Source organism: Salvelinus fontinalis, chromosome 30 (assembly GCF_029448725.1).
Source record: "Salvelinus fontinalis isolate EN_2023a chromosome 30, ASM2944872v1, whole genome shotgun sequence".
Classification (NCBI taxonomy): Eukaryota; Metazoa; Chordata; class Actinopteri; order Salmoniformes; family Salmonidae; genus Salvelinus; species Salvelinus fontinalis.
Genome location: NC_074694.1, coordinates 34,776,427 through 34,801,768, shown reverse-complemented (window position 1 = coordinate 34,801,768; position 25,342 = coordinate 34,776,427). Strand labels below are relative to the sequence as shown.

Sequence of the window (25,342 nt, the reverse complement as noted above, 5' to 3'; positions counted from 1 at the left end):
GCTGCACTCAGCCCATTCATCAGGAGGAGGGAAATGGCTGGTGGATAGTTTATCAAACACACACACTCCAAAAGATGTTATTTCAAGGTTGCAGGTGCGAGGCAGGTCCATAGGTCCACCTCAATGTGGAAACACTCTCATGCCCAGTCCCAAATTAACCCCTGGCCTAGCCCCTGTGCCTAGCTCCTACCACTTACCATGTACTGTTTTGAGCCCCCGACATGAAGATTAGCAACGTCATCGTGATTCGACCTTGTTTTTTTCCGAGTTCCCAGTTGTCTTGAAAGCATCATAAATCCAGAGAATCCCAGACTTTGATGACAGTTTGATGACATAATTTGCCCTTGAAGGACCACCACACCACCTTCCTGTTCAAATGAGCACAGCACAACAAGGTGAGTCCAAAAATGTATTGTATGCTGATGCATAAATTATGTAATATGCAAGGGAGATATGTATGGCGCCAGAGGAGATGGCTGCTGTTTTACGGGCTCTTAACCAATTGTGCTATTTGTAACGTATTTTGTACATAATGTTTCTGCCACTGTCTCTTATGACCGAAAAGAGCTTCTGGATATCAGTACAGTGATTACCCACCTCGTATTGGAAGAAAATGTTTTCTTTAACGAGTCGGACGCAAAGGATTTACTTCAGACACCCGACAAGGCCAACATCCCCGTCATTCGCATGAGAAAGAGATGGAGATATCGGGGATGTAGGTCGGGTGCTTTGTAAGGATCCGATGGCGAGTGGGTAATCTGCCTCTACCATCAGTCCTACTAGCCAACGTACAATCATTGGATAACAAAATAGATGAGCTACGATCACAAATATTCTACCAACGGGTCATTAAAAACTGTAATATCATATGTTTCACTGAGTCGTGACTGAACGACGACATAGATAAAATACAGCTGGCGGGGTTTACGCTGCATCGGCAAGATAGAACAGCTGCCTCCGGTAAGACAAGGGGTGGCGGTCTTTGTATATTTGTAAACATCAACTGGTGCATGAAATCTAATATTAAAGAAGTCTTGAGGTTTTGCTCGCCTGAGGTAGAGTATCTCATGATAAGCTGTAGATCACACTATTAACCAAGAGAATTTTCATCTATATATTTCATAACTGTCTATTTACCAACACAAATCGATGCTGGCACTAAGTCCGCACTCAATGAGCTGTATAAGGCCAGAAGCAAACAGGAAAACACTCATCCAGAGGCGGCACTCCTAGTGGCCGGGGACTTTAATGCAGGGAAACTTAAATCCGTTTTACCTCATTTCTATCAGCATGTTAAAAGTGCAACGAGAGGGGGAAAAACTCTAGAACACCTTTACTCCACACACAGAGATGCGTACAAAGTTCTCCCTCGCCCTCCATTTGACCATAATTATATCCTCCTGATTCCTGCTTACAAGCAAAAACTAAAGCAGGAAGCACAAGTGACTCGGTCAATAAAGAAGTGGTCAGATGACGCAGATGCTAAACCACAGGATTATTTTGATAGCACAGACTGGAATATGTTCTTCCGATGGCATTGAGGAGTACACCACATCAGTCACTGGCTTCATCAATAAGTGCATCGATGATGTTGTCCCCACTGTGACAGTACGTACACACCCCAACCAGAAGCCATGGGCTACAGGCAACATCCACACTGAGCTAAAGGCTAGAGCTGCCTTATTCAAGGAGCGAGACTCTAACCCGGAAGCTGATAAGACATCCCGCTATGCCCTCAGATGAAACATCAAACAGGTAAAACGTCAATAGAGGACTAAGATTGAATCGTACTACACTGGCTTTGACGCTCGCCGGATGTGGCTGGGCATGCAAACTATTACAGACTACAAAGGGAAACACGGCCGCAAGTTGCCCAGTAACACGAGCCTACCAAATGAGCTAAATTACTTTTATGCTCACTTCAAGGCAAACAACATTGAAGCATGCATGAGAGCATCAGCTATTCTGGACCACTGTGTGATCACGCTCTCCGTAGCCGATGTGAGTAAGACTTTTAAACAGGTCAACATTCACAAGGCTGCAGGGCCAGACGGATTACCAGGACGTGTACTCTGAGCATGCGCTGACCAACTGGCAAGTGTCTGACCAACTGGCAAGTGTCTTCACTGACATTTTCAACGTGTCCCTGACTGAGTCTGTACTACCAACATGTTATAAGCAGACCACCATAGTCCATGTGCCCAAGAACACTAAGGTAACCTGCCTAAATGACTACCGACCCGTAGCACTCACGTCTGTAGCCATGAAGTGCTTTAAAAGGTTAGTCATGGCTCACATCAACACCATTATCCCAGAAACCCTAGATCCACTCCAATTTGCATACCGCCCCAACAGATCCACAGACGATGCAATCTCTATTGCACTCCACACTGCCCTTTCCCACCTGTACAAAAGGAACACCTACCAATGATATTCATTGACTTCAGCTCAGCTTTCAACACCATAATGCCCTTAAAACTCATCACTAAGCTAAGGACCCTGGAACTAAACACCTCCCTCTGCAACTGGATCCTGGACTTCCTGACGGGCCGCCCCCAGGTGGTAAGGGTAGGTAACAACACATCTGCCATGCTGATCCTCAACACGGGGGCCCCTCAGGGGTGTTTATTACTTAGTCCCCTCCTGTACTCCCTGTTCACACATGACTGCTCGGCCTCCGACCGCAAGGGACTACAGGGGGTAGTGCATACAGCCCAGTACATCACAGGGGCCAAGCTTCCTGACATCCAGGACCCTTATACCAGGCGGTGTCAGAGGAAGGCCCTAAACATTGTCAAAGACTCCAGCCACCCTAGTCATATACTGTTCTCTCTGCTACCACATGGCAAGCGGTACTGGAGTGCCAAGTCTAGGTCCAAAAGGCTTCTACCCCCAAGCCATAAGATTCCTGAACAGCTAATCAAATGGTTATTTGCATTGTCTCCCCTATTCTCTGGTTATTATCTATTCATAGTCACTTTAACTCTACCTACATGTACATATGATCTCCATTACCTCGACTAACCTGTGCCCAGGCACATTGACTCTGTACCGGTACCCGCTGTTATTTTACTGCTGCTCTTTAATTATATATTTTTTTAATTATTATTTCTTACTTATCTATTTTTGACCTAACATTTATAACACCTAACACTTATTTTTCTTAAAACTGCATTGTTGGTTAAAGGCTTGTAGGTAAGCAATTCACTGTAAGGTTTACACCTGTTGTATTCGGCGCATGTGACAAATAATATTTGATTTGATATACTGTCTGTAGATAAGAAAGTAATAGGAAGTGTACGTTGTGTAGTAAGCTATTAGTAGCCCATGTGCCTCACCCTAATAATTTGGTGACTTTTCCCCTCATAATTTTGCCTACTGTTCTGACTGGGTGGTGCACATGTAGCATATGGCCTGTTTTAGAGAAATGTAATCATCTAATATTGTAAGAGCTTTCATTGTCTGCTCATATGCCCCTTTTGTTTATCCTACGGTTCTGACTTGGTGTACAGTGTAAGAACGGACCATTTTCTGAATTCTATCGCTGTACATTTCAAAAGTGCTGAACAAATAGTTATATTGACTATGTCCGTCCTACCTAGCTCATTAATGTCTTAATCAAAATGATGGATTACCTCTTATCCGCTCGCCATTCCCTTATGCCACATTTTGTACATCTCAATTGTCAGTAGAAACCACATTTGTTTAAGCAAGTCAGCCATATCAGCTATGTTTTTTTTAAAGGCAGTAAATGAGGCTGAATGAACTGTTTTGCTGGCAGACAAGGCTCTGCTGATAGCCAGGTGTAGCAGTGGTAAGGTGATGGGACTGCTGTTGGGACTCTGCTGTTGGGACAGCTTTATGTAGGCCCTAACAGTTTGTGGGCACCGTTTGTCATCATTATAGTGCAATTCATTAATTGTTTAGTGTTGTGTTGTGTTGTGTAGGGGCTTTGCTGGCATGCATTTAAACAAAAAAAATGGATTTTGCCCCACCAAGATTTACATGCTAAAATCACCACTGCTCTCATCCTAACTGTTTTACCGAGACCAACCAGAAATGTTTCCTTCGCCAAATAGTCTGAGATTTTCATGAAACAGCCACACATTGTCTCTCGTTTCTGCATCAAGAGTAGGCTACACCTAAATTGCTTGGTCGGTGCAGCGGACTGCAGGGGTGTAGTGCTGCTGGAGCAAACCTAAGCGCCACTTTTCACAATGGCGCTTGTTTAGTAAAGTTGTTTAGTTGTTTAGTAAAGTTGTTTAGTAAAGATTTTAGGATGGTTAGCTGAACAGTCCCCAAAAATGATAATGTTGCCAAAACTCCAGAGAGCGCACACACTAGGCAGAATGTGCTTTGATTTAAACAAAATACAGGAAAGCTATATAGTTTTTTTTGACACCATCTGCTCTAATTTGCTCACGAAACGGTCATTCAAGAATATTAATATGCAAAAAATCATGAATAATCCCATGAAAAACTGATTTAGATCAAATGATTGGAATGCAGATGCAGTTTGGACATTTCACTGGTAAAACCAGAAGAATTATCACTCACAACTGACAGTGATGGTGCCATGGTCTATTTTGAAGTTAGGTGTGCCTAACATGGTGTGCTGCCAAATCATCCTGTTGTCCCGCATTTGGGCATTTTAAATGTGGTCATCCTAACCCTGACGCTACACTTAGACATGAGCAGTACTGCTGACACATAACATTGTTAGTAGAGTACTGCGTTTCTCAGCCATTTCTGTGCCAGTGACTAGCGAGACTTGGTCCTCCTCTTTTTTAACCAGCTCATGTTTAAACAAATACAATATGTAAAAATACACTGGAGATACGACTCACCACTACAACTGTGCCTCTGCTTTAGCCATTTTGTTTGCCTCCTTTCCATTTCCTGTTGTGTTGTCTATCCCAGCATATTTTCTGCTGTCTCTCTGTGCTTCTTTTGGTCTCTGTCTGTATGTCTGTCTGCCTGTCTGCTTAAGCCTTATACTTTATAAAAGCCAAGCTAACGACTTAGGCTATATTGCAAATTAGTGCCTGTCATGTGTTCCCCCGAATCAACAAGTACCCTAAGTGTTAATTACTATTACAGGGCTCCAGACTAACATGTTCCCCTGGTGTCACTGACTTTTACAGTTGGTGGCACAGGCACCAGCCAAGAATTGGTCAGACCATTCACCCAAGTCATGAGTAATTCATCTTATAAATTCATTCACAGTGCTTTATTAAGAAGTGTAATAAATAGACTTCTGAGGTATTCAAGAAATAAGTTGTTTCATCTAACACATCCAAGCAGGAATGCATGACTCAATATATTTTGTACAACCTAATCCAGTGATTGTGGGTGAATTTTGGGTTGACAATTAGACTATAGCTGCTATATTTTACTGTCAAAATAGGACTCCAGAATTTCCAGATTTTGTTTTATACTATAGAGATAAATTACATACACATTTATGTTCACTAACTAATATCCTAGGCTAATTAAGTTGGGGTTCAACGCCCAAGGAACACATTAACTAGATCGCTAACTCTAAATATACTACCACTGTTAGTAGCCGTGTATTCATCCAACAGTAAATGTAATGTCCTAAAAAAAACGTTGCAGTTGTAGGCTACTACCCATTAGACCTATAGGCCTATGCCCTCGCAATGGCCAGTGTGCATTTAGCGCATGTGTCAATCTATATCTCAAAGCCTTATCAAATATCTTGGTTGTAAAATAGTTGGTATTAAGCTGAATATTGAGAGTTGAGAAATAAAACCTATAGAATGCTTGCCTGTTTTGCATGTTATTTTGGCATTAATACATGTCACATATCAGTTTGCAAATGTAAAAAAAAAAATACAAACATTGTCTCTTTTTTGCTTTCTTGAGTAAGGCAGCTCCAAAATGCAGGTGTTTCAGCCTAGCTCAGTGCTTTCAGTTGATGGTGGGGCAGACAGCAGAAAATATGTGTGTAAGGGTTGGTAATGTTCTCTAGTTGCGCTGTGATTGGCTTAGTGTTCTGTCACTCATGTGGACACTATATCACTGCCAAATCTAAGGGTGGAGCTCAAAAATTCAAGCCATAGAGTTACATTAGAAGTGCCCATCCAAGAAGGCTCCAGGTCATTGGCCACAGATAAAATGACGTCAAACCACATTATATCGTTTTTTTTTATGTCATTTTTTATTTTTCACCCCCAATTTCGTGGTATCCAATTGGTAGTAGTTACAGTCTTGTCTCATCGTTGCAACTCCCGTACGGACTTGGAAGAGGCGAAGGTCAAGAGCCATGCGTCCTCTGAAACACAACCCAACCAAGGCGCACTGCTTCTTGACACAATGCCCATCCAACCCGGAAGCCAGCCGCACCAATGTGTCAGAGGAAACACAGTACACCTGGCCACCATGTCAGCGTGCACTGCACCCGGCCCGCCACAGGAGTCGCTAGTGATAAGACAAGGATATCCCTGCCGGCCAAACCCTCCCTAACCCGGACGACGCTGGGCCAATTGTGCACCGCCTCCATGGGTCTCCCGGTCGCGACAGAGCCTGGACTCAAACCCAGAATCTTTAGTGGCACTTAGTGGCCTTAGACCACTGGGAGGCCTATCTACAGTAGCTTTGATTGGACTCTGTCATGTCAACATCATACTTTCAAAATCTTAGCTAGCAGTCATCATCATGAATCAAATTGACAATTTACTGGCAAATACTTTTTAATCCTTGTCATATGAAGACAAATAATGAAGAGAAATTATAAACATGAAACACCTCGGACCCCACTTTGAGAACCCATGCTCAAGAGGACCTGTCTATTATTGGCCACAGGAGGTCGCTGTAAGCTCAGGACTAGTGGCAGACATCCTCCGACTGTCCCTGTGTGAGTTAATGGCTCCTCCTGCTTGATATAGAGACAGAGCTGGTAGAGAGCTGTGCAAGAGGGAGCAGTCCGAAAAACATAAACTACACCTCGGGTAGATAGCTAGCGCGGTGGGTGGTTTGAGAGAGACCGGCGCACGGGGTTGTAGTCGAGGCCTGGTGTTAAAGCGCAAAGTGGACGGTCGAGGAAAGCGTTTTGTATTTTAACAACCTACTCCCCAAATGAACTCCGTCAGAGCCACCAACCGGAGACCCAGGCGAGTCTCAAGGCCGCGCCCGGTGCAGCCCGACCAGAACGAGGGCGACCGAGGTGAGAGGGACCACGGTCAGAGTACTGTAGGGACTGTAGTCGTGTCAGGGCGGCAAGGTTCCACTGTGACCCCAACCTCAGCTGTCTGAGTGTTATTTAGGAAAAGCCGAAGCTTGTAGCTTTTTGGCCCAGGCCAGGCCGCGCTTTGTTTGGCTTGAGTGTCTGTGGCTACCAGTGGGGCTAGGGGTAACGACGTTAGTGAGTGCTTTGCCTGTGTAGCTAACGTTACCTCGTTAACTAGTCAGCTAGTAAGGTGACTAGCCAAAGAACTAGCCCACACTACGCAACCATAACGACGACCATGGCGGACCCACAGTGACCACCTTTATGTATATTTTTTCTGACTTTGCCAGGACGTGTCATCATGGTCATGGCAGTAACGTTACAAGCTCACTAAGGTTAGCTATTAGCTGTAACGCTTCGGACGAAATTAATCTGCGTTGCGTTTTTGGACTGCCATTTTGGGGTGTGCTAGCCAGTTGCCATCCTCCAGCAACTAAGTTAGTTAACCTTACTAGCCAACTGGTATGAATATATCATCTGCAATTTAGACAGGTTCATTTTCTTGCTAACGTTAAGCAGTCGTCAGCTAACGGTAGATAACTGCATGGATCACATTCATCGGCTACCGTTAGTTATTTAATTGACCTAACTAGCTAGTTAGCGAACTACTAGTTAAGCCAGCTAAAAAAATGTGTCTGACTGATTGCTAACGTTCGCTGGCTAGCTGTATGTTTGTTTACACGACGGATTTACGAGCTAGTTAGCTACGTAACTAACGTTAGTTGCGTTTTGACTCTGGTTGCCCGCGGTAAAAAATCTGCGGCCAGGTTACCGGCAGGTCAACTGTTCGGGGCTGTGACTTTTAGTATCAGTGTGACGGGGCAGAGGCCGGTGTCCAGCTAGAGAAGGGAAGGGTATTGTAGAGCTCTGTCGGGCGGCAGGGACACATCTGTGGCTGTCAATCACCAACCTTTGTCTGTCAGCCACACACACAGTCCTGCAATACAACAGCCAGTCCCTGTCATTATATGCAGTCAATCAAACACAACTATGACACCCAGTCTGTGAATGTCCTGAAAGCGTTTTGAAAAAAGGCGAACTCCAATGCCAGTGATCAGCTGTCATTATTAACCTGTGTTTTGTAATCAGTCTACCAACTGCAGTACAGTAGATATATGTGTGGGTGGATGGTGTTTAAATGTCATCTGCCTGACGGTGTTTGTCGAACTGCTGAGAAAGGATGCTGCCAGTCAGTTGAACTGTGCTGAAAGAGAAGACGTGTCTTTGTGCTGTATCTGTCAGACTGTGTTCTGACTGCGTCCTCTGTGTGTCCAGCAGATGAGGAGGCTCCAGCTGCAGCAGCGGAGGCGGCTGTGGAGGAGTCCGGGCCTGCAGCTGGGAACAGCCCCTACCAGCTCAGGCGCAAGTCTCTATTGCCCAAGAGAACAGCCTCCAGTACTGCAGTGGCCTGTCCCAGCAAGACTGCTATGGAGGTCAGAGAAAGAGAGAGCACCTTTCTGTGCTTGTTCACTTTCCTTAATTGGTTTAAAAGGAAAGGACTGGTTTTTGAAACGTGGTGTAAACTCCCACTAGCACCAGTGTATATTTCAGGAGAAAGGTAGACAGTGTAGTTGAGTGAGACAGAATGTTTAAGTGTGTGTCTCAGTCATGCCACTGGGGGAGGTAGCAGTGTCTGTTGCTGATGTGTGTTATTCTGACACAGGGAGCATCCACCTCAACAACAGAATCCTTTGGCCACCGAGCCAAACGGGCCAGAGTCTCCGGCAAAAGCCACGACCCGCCAGGTAACAATGTGTGTCTAGGTGTACAAGTCAAGGATGTGACGTGTCTGCATGGCTCTTTCTACATCTGTTATGCATCATCTATTAATGCTAAGTGAAACTCTGCATGTGTGTAGCGGCTCCAGCAGAGCAGTACCTGCAGCAGAAGCTTCCAGATGAGGTGGTTCTGAAGATCTTCACATACCTCCTGGAGCAGGACCTCTGTCAAACTGCCTGCGTCTGCAAACGCTTCAGCCAGCTAGCCAACGACCCTATACTCTGGTACACACAGACACACTTCTGTGATCCTATACTGAAGGAACATAAACATGCATAACCTAACCTATATTTTCTGGCCCGTTATAGTTAACTGACATGTCACCAGAAGAAATCTGGTCACTATCGACCACTACTGGTCCATACTGTTACTTCATGCAAAACCTTTTACGCCCGGGGGGGTTGACATTTGCCCTCTCTCTGTGTGTCCAGGAAGCGTCTGTACATGGAGGTGTTTGAGTACACACGTCCCATGATGCACCCTGAGCCAGGAAAGTTCTACCAGGTCAGCCCTGAGGAACACGACCACCCCAACCCCTGGAAGGACAGCTTCCAACAACTGGTGGGTAAAGTGTGTGTAGTTAGATAAGCGTTGTGTTCATGTTATTTTAACATTGTTTTTTTTTTTTTATTGCAGTATAAAGGAGCCCATGTGAAGCCAGGCTTTGCTGAACATTTCTACAGCAACCCTGGGAGGTACAAAGGCAGGGAGAATATGCTGGTAAGACACGTGCGCACACACATACATTTTCAATATGGCTGCCCGTCAGCTCCAATTTTGCTTGATTTTACGTAACCGTGTTTATGTGTTTCCAGTACTATGACACAATAGAGGATGCATTAGGAGGGGTGCAGGAGGCTCATTTTGAAGGGCTGATCTTCGTGCACTCTGGGATCTACACTGACGAGTGGATCTACATCGAGTCCCCTATCACCATGATCGGAGCAGGTACTGTGTGTGGTCTGTCTGTGCATGTGTCTTGCTCTTTCTAGTCTGTGTATGTATGCTCTACTACTTATGGTAGAAACAGACTTTCTTTTTGTGTGTATGTAGCTCCGGGTAAGGTGTCTGATAAGGTGGTGATTGAGAACACCAGAGACTCAACGTTTGTCTTCATGGAAGGATCAGAGGACGCCTACGTAGGATACATAACTATTAGGGTACGCTGCAAACACAGACCCAGCTCTCACACACTAACGCACATGCACTATTGTGTAGACCCCATTTTACACACACACACACACACACACACACACACACCTCCCCTCTAACCTCCTGTGTTTCCTATTCAGTTTAACCCAGATGATAAGTCGGCTCAGCACCACAATGCCCACCACTGTCTGGAGATCACTGTCAACTGTTCTCCCAACATAGACCACTGTATCATCAGATCTACCTGCACAGGTAATGCAAACAGTCTGCAGTTGGGCGTGTTTGTTTCTCCTGTGAATAATGTAGTTCAGGGTTCCCTTTTTATTTATTTATACACTACCGGTCAAAAGTTTTAGAACACCTACTCATTCAAGGGTTTTGTCTTTATTAATTCTGCATTGTGGAATAATAGTGAAGACATCAACTATGAAATAACACATGGAATCATGTAGTAACCAAAAAAGTGTTAAACAAATCAAAATATATTTTATATTTGAGATTCTTCAAATAGCCACCCTTTGCGTTGATGACAGCTTTGCACAGTCTTGGCATTCTGTCAACCAGCTTCATGGGGTAGTCACCTGGAATGCATTTCAATTGACAGGTGTGCCTAGTTAAGTTAATTTGTAGAATTTAGTTTTTTCTTAATGCGTTTGAGCCAATCAGTTGTGTTGTGACATGTTAGGGGTGGTATACAGAAGATAGCCCTATTTGGTAAAAGACCCAAGTCCATATTATAGCGAGAACAGCTCAAATAAGCAAAGAGAAACAACAGTCCATCATTACTTTAAGACATGAAGGTCAGTCAATATGGAACATTTCAAGAACTTTAAAAGTTTATTCAAGTGCACTCGCAAAAACCATCAAGCGCTATGATGACACTGGCTCTCATGAGGACCGCCACAGGAATGGAAGACCCAGAGTAACCTCTGCTGCAGAGGATATGTTCATTTGAGTTACCAGCTTCAGAAATTTCAGCCCAAATAAATGCTTCACAGAGTTCAAGTAACAGACACATCTCAACATCAACTGTTCAGAGGAGACTGTGAATCAGGCCTTTGTGGTTGAATTGCTGCAAAGAAACCCCTACTAAAGGACACCAGTAATAAAAGACTTGCTTGGGCCAAGAAACACAAGCAATGGACATTTGTCCTTTGGTTTGGAGTTCAAATTGGAGATTTTTGGTTCCAACTGCCGTGTCTTTGTGAGACGCGGTGTGGGTGAACGGATGATTTCCGCATTTGTGCTTCCCACCGTAAAGCATGGAGGTGGTGGTGTGGGGGTGCTTTGCTGGTGACACTGGTGATTTATTTAGAAGGCACACTTAACCAGTATGGCTACCACAGCATTCTGCAGCCATCCCATCTGGTTTGCGTTTAGTGGGACTATCCTTTGTTTTTCAACAGGACAACGAGCCAACACAACTCCAGGCTGTGTAAAGGCTATTTGACCAAGAAGGAGAGTGATGGAATGCTGCATCAGATGACCTGGCCTCCACAACCCCCCGACCTCAACCAAATTGAGATGGTTTGGGATGAGTTGGACGGCAGAGTGAATGAAAAGCTGCCAACAAGTGCTCGGCATACATTTGATGTCGGAAGTTTACATAGACTCAGGTTTGAGTCATTAAAACTCGTTTTTCAACCACTCCACAAATTTCTTGTTAACTATGGTTTTGGCAAGTTGGTTAGGACATCTACTTTGTGCGTGACACAAGTAATTTTTCCAACAATTGTTTATAGACAGATTATTTCACTTATAATTCACTATCACAATTCCAGTGGGTCAGAAGTTTACATACACTAATTTGACTGTGCCTTTAAACAGCTTGGAAAATTCCAGAAAATTATGTCATGGCTTTAGAAGCTTCTGATAGGCTAATTGACATCATTTGAGTCAATTGGTGTACCTGTGGATGTATTTCAAGGCCTACCTTCAAACCCTGTGCCTCTTTGCTTGACATGGGAAAATCAAAAGAAATCAGCCAAGACCTCAGGGAAAAGCCTCCTCAGGCTAGACCTCCACAAGTCTGGTTCATCCTTGGGAGAAATTTCCTCACGCCTGAATGAACCACGTTCATCTGTATAAACAATAGTACGCAAGTATAAATGGGACCACGCAGCCATCATACCGCTCAGGAAGGAGACGCGTTCTGTCTCCTAGAGATGAACGTACTTTGGTGCGAAAAGTGCAAATCAATCCCAGAACAGCAGCAAAGGACCTTGTGCAGATGCTGGAGGAAACGGGTACAAAAGTATCTATATCCACAGTAAAATGAGTCCTATATCGACATAACCTGAAAGGTCGCTCAGCAAGGAAGAAGCCACTGCTCCAAAACCGCCATAAAAAAGCCAGACTACGGTTTGCAACTGCACTTGGGGACAAAGATCGTACTTTTTGGAGAAATGTCCTCTGGTCTGATGAAACAATAATAGAACTGTTTGGCCAGAATGACCATTATGTTTGGAGGGAAAAGGGGGAAGCTTGCAAGGCGAAGAACACCATCCCAACCGTGAAGCACAGGGGTGGCAGCATCATGTTATGGGGGTGCTTTGCTGCAAGAGGGACTGATGCACTCCACAAAATAGATGGCATCATGAGCACGGAAAATTATGTGGATATATTGAAGCAACATCAAGACATCAGTCAGGAAGTTAAAGCTTGGTCGCAAATGGGTCTTCCAAATGGACAATAACCCCAAGCATATTTCCAAAGTTGTGGCAAAATGGCTTAAGGAGAACAATGTCAAGGTATAGGAGTGGCCATCACAACGCCCTGACCTCAATCCCATAGAAATTGTGGGCAGAACTGAAAAAGCGCGTGCGAGCAAGGAGGCCTACAAACCTGACTCAGTTACACCAGCTCTGTCAGAAGGAATGGGCCAAAATTCACCCAACTTATTGTGGGAAGCTTGTGGAAGGCTACCATAAATGTTTGACCCAAGTTAAACAATTTAAAGGCAATACTACCAAATACTAATTGAGTGTATGTAAACTTCTGACCCACTGGGAATGTGATGAAAGAAATGAAAGCTAAAATATATCATTCTCTCTACTATTCTTCTGACATTTTCCATTCTTAAAATAAGGTGGTGATCCTAACTGACTTAAGACAGAGAATTTTTACTAAGATTAAATGTCAGGAACTGTGTGAAATTGAGTTTAAATGTATTTGGCTAAGGTGTATGTAAACTTCTGACTTCAACTGTATGTGGGAACTCCTTCAAGACTGTTGGAAAAGCATACCAGGTGAAGCTGGTTGAGAGAATGCCAAGAGTGTGCAAAGCTGTCATCAAGGTGGCTACTTTGAAGAATCTCAAATATAAAATATATTTTGATTTGTTTTTTTGGTTACTACTTGATTCCATATGTGTTATTTCATAGTTCTGATGTCTTCAATATGATTATACATTGTAGAAATTGGTAAAAATAAAGAAAAAGCCTTGAATGAGTAGGTGTTCTAAAACTTTTGACCGGTAGTGTGTATATCAACAATAAAAAATTTAAAAAAACACTTTTCTGGACATAAGACTTAACACACAACCAAATCAGCTCCAAGTGATTTTAATTGTTGGTATCCGTTCTAAAATATTCCCATGCTTAATAGTGAGATATGGGATTGTATATAAATGTAATCGAGGTTTGAAATGATGTTTTAGTCAAATATATCTGTTTGGGCTTATTGTGAGCAATTTGCAGTCTACAAATTTATTTGTAATTATTTTCTGTCCTCCTGACCAGCTGCTCAAGAAGAATTAGGCCTGTGGCTGAATCTAGTTGATGATCCCTGATGTAGGTTGTCTCCAGTGGGGCATGTTGGGTAATGTAGTTTGTCCCTATTCTAGTTGGCTCGGCTGTCTGTGTGAGCGGCCAGGGGGCGTGTCCTAGCATCAAACACTGCAACATCAGCGACTGTGAGAACGTTGGACTTTACATCACCGACCATGCGCAGGTAAATGCACACTTCATCACCGACCATGCACACACATCACTAACCACACTTTAACACCCTCTCTGACTGTGTATTCCTGCATGGTATCTATGACAATAATGATGTGATAATGTATTACAGGGTATCTATGAGGATAATGAGATCAGTAATAATGCATTGGCGGGAATCTGGGTAAAAAACCACGGCAACCCCATCATCAGACGAAACCACATCCACCACGGCCGAGATGTAGGAGTCTTCACCTTCGACCATGGAATGGTATCTCACTTTGACCTTTAACGTCAAACCTCTTACGACTGGTTTCCACAGCCACGGTCAAAATTGGCTATATCGTAAAAATGTATGAAAGCAAAAATTGGCTTTGAAAGGAAAAATCCACCCAAAAACACTTGGTATTTGTTTCATTAGTCAATTTCAAAACACAGCATTATGATGCAAAATGCATCATATGGGCAATATTTCTGAATTTTGAAAGTAACATCTTAAACTTGATTGCTGACATGCAAAACATTTTGGGACTATATCAAAAATGAACTAACGAAACAAAGGGCAAAATATAGTTTTTGGGTGGCGTTTTCCTTTAAGGTTAGGTGTAAGGTTAGCTGTGTGGTTAAGGTTAGGTTTAAAATACAATTTTAAGATGCATTTCAGAAAAATGCATGCTTTATGACTTTGTAACTGTGGAAGCTAGTGACAGCCTTTACCTCACACCCATCATTTTGGAGGTCTTTACAGTTGTGCTGTACATGGCAATGATGATAGTATCACTCTCTCTCTCCTTCTCCCCCAGGGTTATTTTGAGAGTTGTAACATCCACCGGAATCGTATAGCAGGCTTTGAAGTGAAGGCGTATGCTAACCCTACAGTGGTTCGCTGTGAGATCCACCATGGCCAAACAGGGGGCATCTATGTGCATGAGAAAGGACGGGGACAGTTCATAGAAAACAAGATCTACGCCAACAACTTCGCCGGAGTCTGGATCACCTCCAACAGTGACCCTACGATACGGTACGCACACAATCAGTGTTGTAGAGTACTTAAGTAAAAATCCTTTAAAGTACTGAAGTAGTTTTTGGGGGGTACTTTACTATTTATACTATTTATTTATAACTTTATTTTTCTCTACATTCCTAAACAAAATAATGTACTTTTTACTCCATACATTCTCACTGATACCCAAAAGTTTATTACATTTCAAATGCTTAGCAAAAATTGTCAAATTCACCCACTTATCAAGACAACATCCCTGGTCCTAATTTTTTGTATTGCTTTCAAATAGGCACATTCTTCTCCTCTCCCCTGCAACTCCTCCCCAGGTCCTTAGTGTACAAGAGAAAGTATTGCATTATGTTTTCTGTCAGTATACATGGTAAAATAATGGTTTATAAACAACTCTAAGGGGGCCCTATAAAACCCCAATTCTGTTGTATATTTTCCGAAAATATGTTTCCTGTTTTATTTTACCTGGGTTTTAGATTCGTTTTTTTTACTCTCAAAATTATAATTGTTCATAAAGAAAGAACAAAATGTTATGTTCTGAGTTCATGTCAATGATTAAATCACATCAGAAGACATACGTTTTTTTCCAGACCCCCATAAATATCAAATAGATTTGAGTGTAATTCCCCTTTAATTCCACATCTGTCCCTTATTAATTGTGCATCTAGCGAGTGAGGAATGTACCATCTGTGAAGGTTCTGTACTGCTGCCCCTGATTGTATGCAAAGTTAGCAAATAATATACACAGATTATATAAACTCAGCAACAACAAAAAAGAAGCGTCCTCTCACTGTCAACTGTGTTTATTTTCATCAAACTTAACATGTATGAATATAACAAGATTCAACAACTGAGACATAAACTGAACAAGTTCCACAGACATGTGACTAACAGGTATGGAATGTGTCCCTGAACGAAGGTGGAGTTTAAAGTAACAGTCGGTATCTGGTGTGTCCACCAGCTGCATTCTTGTGGCTGCATCCCGCTACCGGGATCGATATGACAACAGCCAGTGAAAGTGCAGGGTGCCAAATTCAAACAACAGAAATCTCATAATTAAAATTCCTCAAACATACATGTGTTTTATATCATTTTATAAGGCATCTTGTTGTTAATCCCACCAAAGTGTCCGATTTCAAATATGCTTTTCAGCGAAAGCACTACAAACGATTATGTTAGGTCACCACAAAACCACAATAAGCACAGCCATTTTTCCAGCGAAAGATAGCAGTCACAAAAAGCAGAAATAGAGAGAAAAATAATCACTAACCTTTGATTATCTTCATCAGATGACACTCATAGGACTTCATGTTACACAATACATGCATGTTTGATAAAGTTCATATTTATAACAAAAAATTTGAGTTTACATTGGCGCGTTACATTCTAGTTCCAAAAACATCAAGTGATTTTGCATAGCCACATCGTTTCAACAGAAATACTCATCATAAATGTAGATGATAATACAAGTTATACACATGGAATTATAGATATACCTCTCCTTAATCCAACCGCTGTGTCAGATTTTTTTTTAAACTTCACGGAAAAAGCAAATCATGCAATAATCTGAGACGGAGCTCAGAACAATAGCCAAATTAACCGCCATGTTGGGGTCAACAGAAACCAGAAAATACATGAGAAATGTTTCCTTACCTTTGATGAACTTCATCAGAATGCAGTCCTAGGAATCCCAGGTCCACAATAAATGCTTGATTTGTTCGATAATGTCCGTTATTTATGTCCAATTAGCTACCTTGGTTAGCACGTTTGGTAAACAATTCAAAAGTCACAAAGCACGTCCACTATAACGTGACAATGTCCAAAAGTTCCATAAGTCAGTAGAAACATGTCAAACGATGTACTGAATCAATCTTTAGAATGTTGTTAACATCTTGAATAACGTTCCAACCGGAGAATTAGATTGACTTCAGATGAGCGGTGGAACGGAGGTCCTCATGCGAATGCGCATGTGAAAGCATGGTCAGCTCGTGGCAGTGATTACTCATTCCTGTCTCCTTCGGCCCCCCTACACATTAGTCATCAGACAAAGTTCTATTGACTGTTGACATCTAGTGGAAGCCGTAGGAAATGAAAACTCATCAATATCTCGCTGTAATTTCAATGAGAGCTTGGTTGAAAATCTGCCTCAGAAAGAATTCAAACAGGAAGTGGAACTTCTCAGGTTTTTGCCTGCCATATGAGTTCTGTTATACTCAGACATAATTCAAACAGTTTTAGAAACTTCAGAGTGTTTTCTATCCAATATGAATAATAATATGCATATATTAGCAACTGGGACTGAGGAGCAGGCAGTTTACTATGGGCACCTCTGTGCACCTTTCATCCAAGCTATTCAATACTGCATAAGAAGTTAAGTTCTGCAGTGCATCTCCTCATGGACTGCGCCAGATTTGACAGTTCTTGCTATGAGATGTTACCCTACTCTTCCACCAAGGCACCTGCAAGTTCCCGGACAGTTGCCTAGCCCTCACCCTCCGATCCAACAGGTCCCAGACGTGCTCAATGGGATTGAGATCCGGGCTCTTCGCTGGCCATGGCAGAACACTGACATTCCTGTCTTGCAGGAAATCATTCACAGAACGAGCAGTATGGCTGGTGGCATTGTCATCATGTCAGGATGAGCCTGCAGGAAGGGTACCACATGAGGGGGGAGGATGTCTTCCCTGTAACGCACAGCGTTGAGATTGCCTGCAATGACAACAAGCTCAGTCCGATGATGCTGTGACACACCGCCCCAGACCATGACGCACCCTCCACCTACAAATCGATCCCACTCCAGAGTACAGGCCTCGGTGTGCTCATTCCTTCGACGATAAACGGGAATCCGACCATCATCCCTGGTGAGACAAAACGCGACTCGTCAGTGAAGAGCACTTTTTGCCAGTCCTGTCTGGTCCAGCGACGGTGGGTTTGTGCCCATAGGCGACATTGTTGATGGTGATGGCTGGTGAGGACCTGCCTTACAACAGGCCTACAAGCCCTCAGTCCAGCCTCTCTCAGCCTATTGCGGACAATATGAGCACTGATGGAGGGATTGTGCGTTCCTGGTGTAACTCGGGCAGTTGTTGTTGCCATCCTCTACCTGTCCCGAAGGTGTGACGTTCAGATGTACCGATCCTGTGCAGGTGTTACACGTGGTCTGCCACTGTGAGGACGATCAGCTGTCCGTCCTGTCTCCCTGTAGCGTTGTCTTAGGCGTCTCACAGTACTGAAGTTGCAATTTATTGCCCTGGCCACATCTGCAGTCCTCATGCCTCCTTGCAGCATGCCTAAGGCACGTTCACGCAGATGAGCAGGGACCCTGGGCATCTTTCTTTTAGTGTTTTTCAGAGTCAATAGAAAGGCCTCTTTAGTGATCTAAATTTTCATAACTGTGACCTTAATTGCCTACCGTATGTAAGCTGTTAGTGTCTTAACGACCGTTCCACAGGTCCATGTTCATTAATTGTTTATGGTTCATTGAACAAGCATGGGAAACAGTGTTTAAACCCTTTACAATTAATATCAGAAGTTATTTGGATTTTTACGAATGATCTTTGAAGGACAGGGTCCTGAAGAATGGACGTTTCTTTTTTTGCTGAGTTTACTTCTGCCAGGTAGGTCTACTTTGCAGTTAACATTTTAATTGAGAGGGTTTTGGGGATAGTATTTGTCATCAACTGGCTACACACGGAGTGATAGAGCAATGTGCACACCACACAGACTGGCAATTAATTGGTAGATGTTAGGTTTAGCTTTTTAATACAAAAGTGGATAACCAGGGGTGGGATAATGTCAATGTTGCGTTGATTAGATATTAGCTGGGAGCTTGCAGTGTCTAGTACTTGTAAGATTTGTTTGACAGTTTGCAGTCGAACACTTATAATTCAGAAAGTACATGCAATTTTTGGCGAGGTACTCATAGGTGGCCTGCAAGCTACTGGTAGTTTGCGATCTGGTAGTTTGCGACTGGTAGTTTGCGATTGTTGGAGACCCCTGCAATAACCTCTCTCTGTATTATGGGCTGTTTGTTGACGTTCCATTCTGTTATTCTCCAGGGGCAATGCAATCTTTAACGGTAACCAAGGGGGCGTGTACATATTTGGCGATGGGCGTGGCCTGATCGAGGGGAATGATATCCATGGCAACGCTCTGGCGGGAATCCAGATCAGAACCAATAGCTGCCCAATTGTACGCCACAACAAGATCCACGACGGACAGCATGGCGGCATCTACGTGGTAAAGACACACATACTGTTTAGATTTTTTCAGTCCTATAGATGTTGATTTAAACAATCTAATTGTGTGTGTGTGTTTGCAGCATGAGAAGGGCCAGGGTGTGATAGAGGAGAACGAGGTGTACAGCAACACACTGGCAGGCGTCTGGGTGACCACCGGCAGCACACCTGTCCTCCGCAGGAACCGCATCCACAGCGGCAAACAGGTAAAACACATTCCACATTATCTGTTACCGTTGTTTAAATTAAAAAAAAACTGTTTCTGTGAGAATTGGAGGCCTGTCTCATTGTGTCTAGATGATATATTCTGTAAGAAGTCAGATTTAACCCTCTTTCTCCCTCAGGTAGGGGTGTATTTCTATGACAACGGTCATGGGGTGTTGGAAGACAACGACATCTACAATCACATGTACTCTGGCGTTCAGATACGGTACGTCCTGCCTCTTCAGTCAAATGCAGAACACGCAGTGGTTATGATAACGTTTGACTAACGTTCGATGAAGGCTTCACTAATATTGTTGGTTGTTTTATAGAACTGGCAGCAACCCCAAGATCCGACGCAACAAGATCTGGGGAGGACAGAACGGAGGCATTCTGGTCTACAACTCGGGTCTGGGTTTTATCGAGGACAATGAGATCTTCGACAACGCCATGGCGGGCGTGTGGATTAAGACGGACAGCAACCCCACGCTGCGACGCAACAAGATCCACGACGGGAGAGACGGGGGCATCTGTATCTTTAACGGAGGGAGAGGTCTTCTGGAGGAGAACGATATCTTCAGGAACGCCCAGGCAGGAGTTCTGATCAGCACCAACAGCCACCCGGTGCTCCGCAAGAACCGTATCTTTGACGGCTTTGCTGCAGGTCAGCTGCCCATGTGTACACATTTACACTAACTTCACCATGCTGTACTGACTGGTCAATACTGTTACCTACTCATCCACCACCTGTGTTGATAATGTCATTTCCTGTCTCAGGCATCGAGATAACCAACCATGCCACGGCGACTCTGGAGGGAAACCAGATCTTCAACAACCGTTTCGGTGGCCTGTTCCTCGCCTCGGGGGTCAACGTCACCATGAAAGGTAGCTAGTGCTACTGTAGCGTTAAGGGTCAGAGTATGTGAGTGGAGTTGGAATGATTGGAAATCCACTCATGGATGTTAGCTCCTTGCTTTAGCTACTGTCATGCACACCGCTCCGGCGCTCCACGTCCTTTCCAAACGCCCCGCTGAATACTGCTTCGCGCTCACAGGAAAGAAAACTGCCGCTCCAAATTCGCTCCATTCATTAAAATCACAATTTAACCAACACACATTTATTTCTGTGACTACCCGAATGAACATAAAGGTGAATGAAAGAGGCACATATCATTTCAAATAGGCTACATGTCATAGTAAACACTCGAAATAGGTCAGGAGCCAGACAGGGAGCCTAAGCCGAAAATGTATTATTTAGGCTATATTATTTCAAGGCCTACAAATTAATATATTGTAAATAATTTGCGAGTGCGACACAATAGGCTGGTAGGAACAAAGCGCTCAGCATTTAAACGTTTTGTTGTATTAAATCATTTAGTCTATACATTGGACATATAGGCTGTGACTAACTTAGAATAAAGGAAAAATGCCCTTGAATTTATTTTTAGAAACAAGCGTTTGGCCAGTCTGTGGCTTCTGGCTAATCTAGACAATGTGTCAAGAAGCGATGGTGCCTGGAGAGCCAGCCAGCAGTAGAGAATATCCTCTCCACACTTGCAGAGCCACTGGGGCTGCTAAACATCCTTTTGGACATTTTTGACAGGCTGGGCAGAGTTGTTTATCTGATCAGGCCTCCCGAGTGGCACAGCATTGCATTGCTTGAGGTGTCACTACAGATCCGGGTTCGATCCCGGGCTGTGTAGCAGCCGGCCGTGACCGGGACACCCATGAGGCGACGCACAATTGACCCAGCGCCGTCCGGGTTAGGGCATCGTTTTGCCGAACCTGGATGTCCTTGACCCATCGCGCTCTAGCGACTCCTGTGGTGGGCCCGGGCGCATGTACTTTGACACTGTTGCTAGGTTTATGGTATTTCCTCCGACACATTTGTGCGGCTGGCTTCCGGGTTAAAGTGAGCAGTGTGTCAAGAAGCAGTGCGGCTTGGCAGGTTTGTTTTTTTGAGAACACATGGCTCTCGACCTTCGCCTCTCCCGAGTCTGTACTGGAGGTGCAGCGATTGGACAGGACTGTAACTACCAATTGGATACCACAAAGATGGGGTAAAAAGTAACACACAAAAAATGTCCTGATCGAAACGGAAACCTCCTTGAATCAATTATGGGCTAGTATAGATAATACAACAAAAATGAACGAAACGTTTATGAGATCGGATTTTTAGTTTCAAAATATTTTGCTACAATGACGCACTTAGTTATCTACCCACCTCGTTCCTTTCTTTTAGCAAGTGCAAGTAGTAAATACACCATCATGCTTTCGGAATATTTGTCTTTTCAGATTCCACTATGATTCTTTAGTTGTGGACACAACATCACCACACTCCCTCCCTTGATCTTGGTCCTCATCTTTATAAGTCACCTTGATTCAGCACCTGTGTGTGTTATCAGTTTCTTTATGAAAATATTTAGCGAACTCCATGACAGTAGCTAAAGCAAGGGTCTATTAGCAGCACACAAGTAGACTACAAATGCATGCTGGGCCGAGTATGCCCTGAGCTCGTGAAGTGAGCGCTATTGGAGCGGGCAAGAAGGCTGGCACTCCAGTCAAATTGGGATCGCTACCATCCGCTCACATACTCTAAGGGCTTAAAACACTGCTGTATTGCGTTATTGGACATTAGCTATCGCCGCTGACAGGCTAGGCTAATGTAATGTAGCACTTGGGCTAATGCTAATAGTATTTCAGTCTGTCAGTTCTTGAAATAGACCAGTGGTAGTCACTAATATTCCTGAAGGAGCCACTGAAACAACCTAAATATCCTACCCTTTGGAGAAGGGGGGTTGGGGGTTGGTCGCGAATTCAAACATGATATCAAATGGATTCACACATGATATTTAAGATACATGGACCATCAAGCTATTTCAATCTCTATTGTAGGACACTTGGGTATCAGAAACAAATGTGTAAAATACATTTGAGGAATCTTTTGAATATGGCCTTATTTCCATTATCTTAAAAGTTATGGCACAAGATATGTTAATAAACCATGTAATGGAAAAAAGTATAGGCTTTAATCAATTAATTTCCTCAGTCGTTCTGTGCAGATTCATCACTCTCCCTTCGAATGAGTCCTACACAGATTGTGTGTGTCATAGAGGGAAACAAGACGCGTACGTGTTCCTGAGAGTCTTGGCTTTCAGGAATGGGGTCATATTCGCTAATAGCTCCAACTGTTGAAAAGCTTTAACCACATTCGTATTACCGCAACGTTTGGCCCAGTTGCTAATAGTGGATATCGAAGGGCACTTACGTAACCACAGTTCTATGAACTAAATCAGTGGCACATTCAGCTGACTGAGGAAAACAAACTTGCGCAACACATTCATTCAGATTGTTGCCGAGAGACGCGCAATGACTGGCTTTCTTAGACTATATAAAATAGGTTCTTGGTCAGAGCAGTCTCTTCCTCTCTTCCAGATAACAAGATATTGAATAATCAGGATGCCATAGAGAAAGCTGTGAGCAGAGGACAGTGTCTCTACAAGATCTCCAGCTACACCTCCTACCCCATGCACGACTTCTACAGGTACACACACAACTAGCCAATGCATCACTTTTAGTTAGTTACACAGCGGTTACGCCAGTGATGATTTTTCTTTTACTTATGTGTGTCAAGGTGTCACACCTGCAATACGACAGACAGGAACGCCATCTGTGTGAACTGCATCAAGAAGTGTCACCAAGGACACGACGTGGAGTTTATACGGCACGATAGGTAAGTAGCGCACCAACCATTTAATACTGACCCTATTTGTGGCTTGTCATTACTGTGTCTTGACTATAGAATTCTTTCTAGAATACCAGGCTGACCACTCAATTATATATTTTCCTTGTTTTGTCCTGTATTCCACGTTAACCCTCGTCTCTGTAGGTTTTTCTGTGACTGTGGAGCGGGAACTCTTTCCAACCCCTGTACGCTGGCTGGGGAACCAACACATGACACAGACACACTCTACGACTCCGCTCCGCCCATAGAGTCCAACACGCTGCAGCACAACTGAACGCACACACCCAGACTACATAAACACACACCCTATAGTCTACACACATACCACACGCCGTCATACACCACTCGCAAACACAGAACTGTGGCCATGAGGCAGAATAGGGTGTTCTCAGCTGTGACGGTTATAGAGGAACCCTGAAGCTCAGACACTGCTGCACTGGGGGGGGGGGGGGGGGTCTCTTCTAGAGGGAGCTATGGGGCTGGTCTGGATTTGTCTGGTCTACTGTGATGAGAAATTGACTCTGAACGGCCACATGAGATTCTCACCGTTGCATCTCTGGACACCAAATGGACAGGTAGAGTGAGTAGGATATGGCTGCTCTGTTGGAGAGTGGCCAATGAGAGACTTCCTTTGCCTGTGGCCCTTCACCTCTCTGCGGTCCTGGAAATCAAACTTCCTCCCCAGACAGGAAGAGGATTATATTTAGCCCCGCCCACTGAGAAAGACACTTCTGGTCCCAAGGCATTGTAGTCCTTGTGGCAACTGTTACTAAGCAGCGGATGGCTGATACATGTACAGCTCACGGGAGAGAGACTTTGACCGAGCACTTCAGCTTTTATATTATTTTAATGCTTTCTCATGTAGTTTTGTATTTTCAAGCAAAAATCTTACTGTATTTGAATGTCTTTATATATTATGTTAATTATTATTTTTGTTAGCCCCAGGCTTGCTGCAGTAGCTCTTCATGTCCCCGTGGATCAGTTCTTTCTGTGAAAGAGAATCGCGGTTAACACTAATGAAGACCCTCTCCAGGTTATAGATATATAGGACCGGTGGAACAAGGTAGGTATGGCTGGCTGTTGTGCATCTGTGTGGATTGTTTTGTGGGTGCATGTGTATGGTTGTGTTCATATGCAGCCACTGGAGAGGGTCAGATATGAGGTATCGGGACATGACTTATTCTGCAGTCCCCCTCCCACCCGCTCCCCTCCCTGTGTATTGTGACTGTGGCTCTTCAGGCAGCCTGGATTGTAAGCATGTGTACCATAACATCTAGACTTAATATATTGTGAAGTATTAAAAACCATTATGTAGATGCTAGTATGAATTCAAAAAGGGTTTTAATTTCCTAGAAAGAAAAAAAAATAAAGGATACTGGTCATTTGTAAGAAAATAAAACTATTAGATCAGGATTGTGTGTCTGATTAACCTCTACGGTTGTTGCTAATGTGACTAGAATGACTTGACAGCCAACATATGGACAGAAAGTTTATATTCTTGTTACTCTAACTGCACTGTCCAATTTACAGTGTAAAAAATACCATGCTATCGTTTGATACATACACCTCGCTCTGATTTGTCATCCTGATGAGATGAAATGTAGGAACTGGGTTCTACAGTTTGAATCCCTGCCCGGCCATCTAGATGTGTGAAGGTTAGTGTTTTCTATGGGGAAGCTAATTATCCAGGATGTGTGTAAACTTAGTTATTACTATAGCATTTTTATGTTCTCTAGTACCAATTTAGCACATTTGGGCAAACTCCTGGCAGACTTGATGCAAAATAGTCTGAGACTGCACACACTGCTGGCAAAAAGCTAAATTACACCTTGACTCCTATCTAGATATGACCTTTCTCTTGCATTTCAAAGATGGAACAAAAAAGAAAACGGATGTTTTTTCATTTGTGTGATCTTTTACCATATGTGTTATACTCGCCTACATTAATTTCCACAAACTTTAATGTTTCCTTTCAAATGGTATCAATAATATGCATATCCTTGCTTCATGTAGTTATACCCATATGTCA

General features: G+C 43.5%; 1 protein-coding gene across 3 annotated transcripts; it reads left to right on the top strand.

Annotated features, from left to right (window-relative positions):
- Positions 1-6,849: 6,849 nt before the first annotated feature.
- Positions 6,850-24,726, top strand: LOC129829105 (F-box only protein 11-like). 3 transcript variants are annotated; one of them, XM_055890607.1, is made up of 20 exons: positions 6,850-7,186; positions 8,528-8,682; positions 8,913-8,994; positions 9,108-9,252; positions 9,460-9,589; positions 9,665-9,748; positions 9,844-9,976; positions 10,082-10,188; positions 10,321-10,432; positions 14,025-14,131; positions 14,252-14,389; positions 14,922-15,139; positions 19,189-19,369; positions 19,452-19,574; positions 19,713-19,798; positions 19,902-20,233; positions 20,347-20,454; positions 23,004-23,112; positions 23,203-23,301; positions 23,458-24,726. In XM_055890607.1, the coding sequence occupies exons 1-20, from the start codon at positions 7,099-7,101 to the stop codon at positions 23,585-23,587; spliced, it is 2,667 nt and encodes an 888-aa protein (XP_055746582.1). In that variant the 5' UTR covers positions 6,850-7,098; the 3' UTR covers positions 23,588-24,726. The 3 variants fall into 3 exon arrangements, with proteins under 3 accessions (XP_055746582.1, XP_055746581.1, XP_055746583.1); XM_055890606.1 differs by having other exon boundaries at positions 8,525-8,682; XM_055890608.1 differs by lacking the exon at positions 23,458-24,726 and having other exon boundaries at positions 8,525-8,682; positions 23,203-23,305.
- The last annotated feature ends 616 nt before the right edge of the window (positions 24,727-25,342 follow it).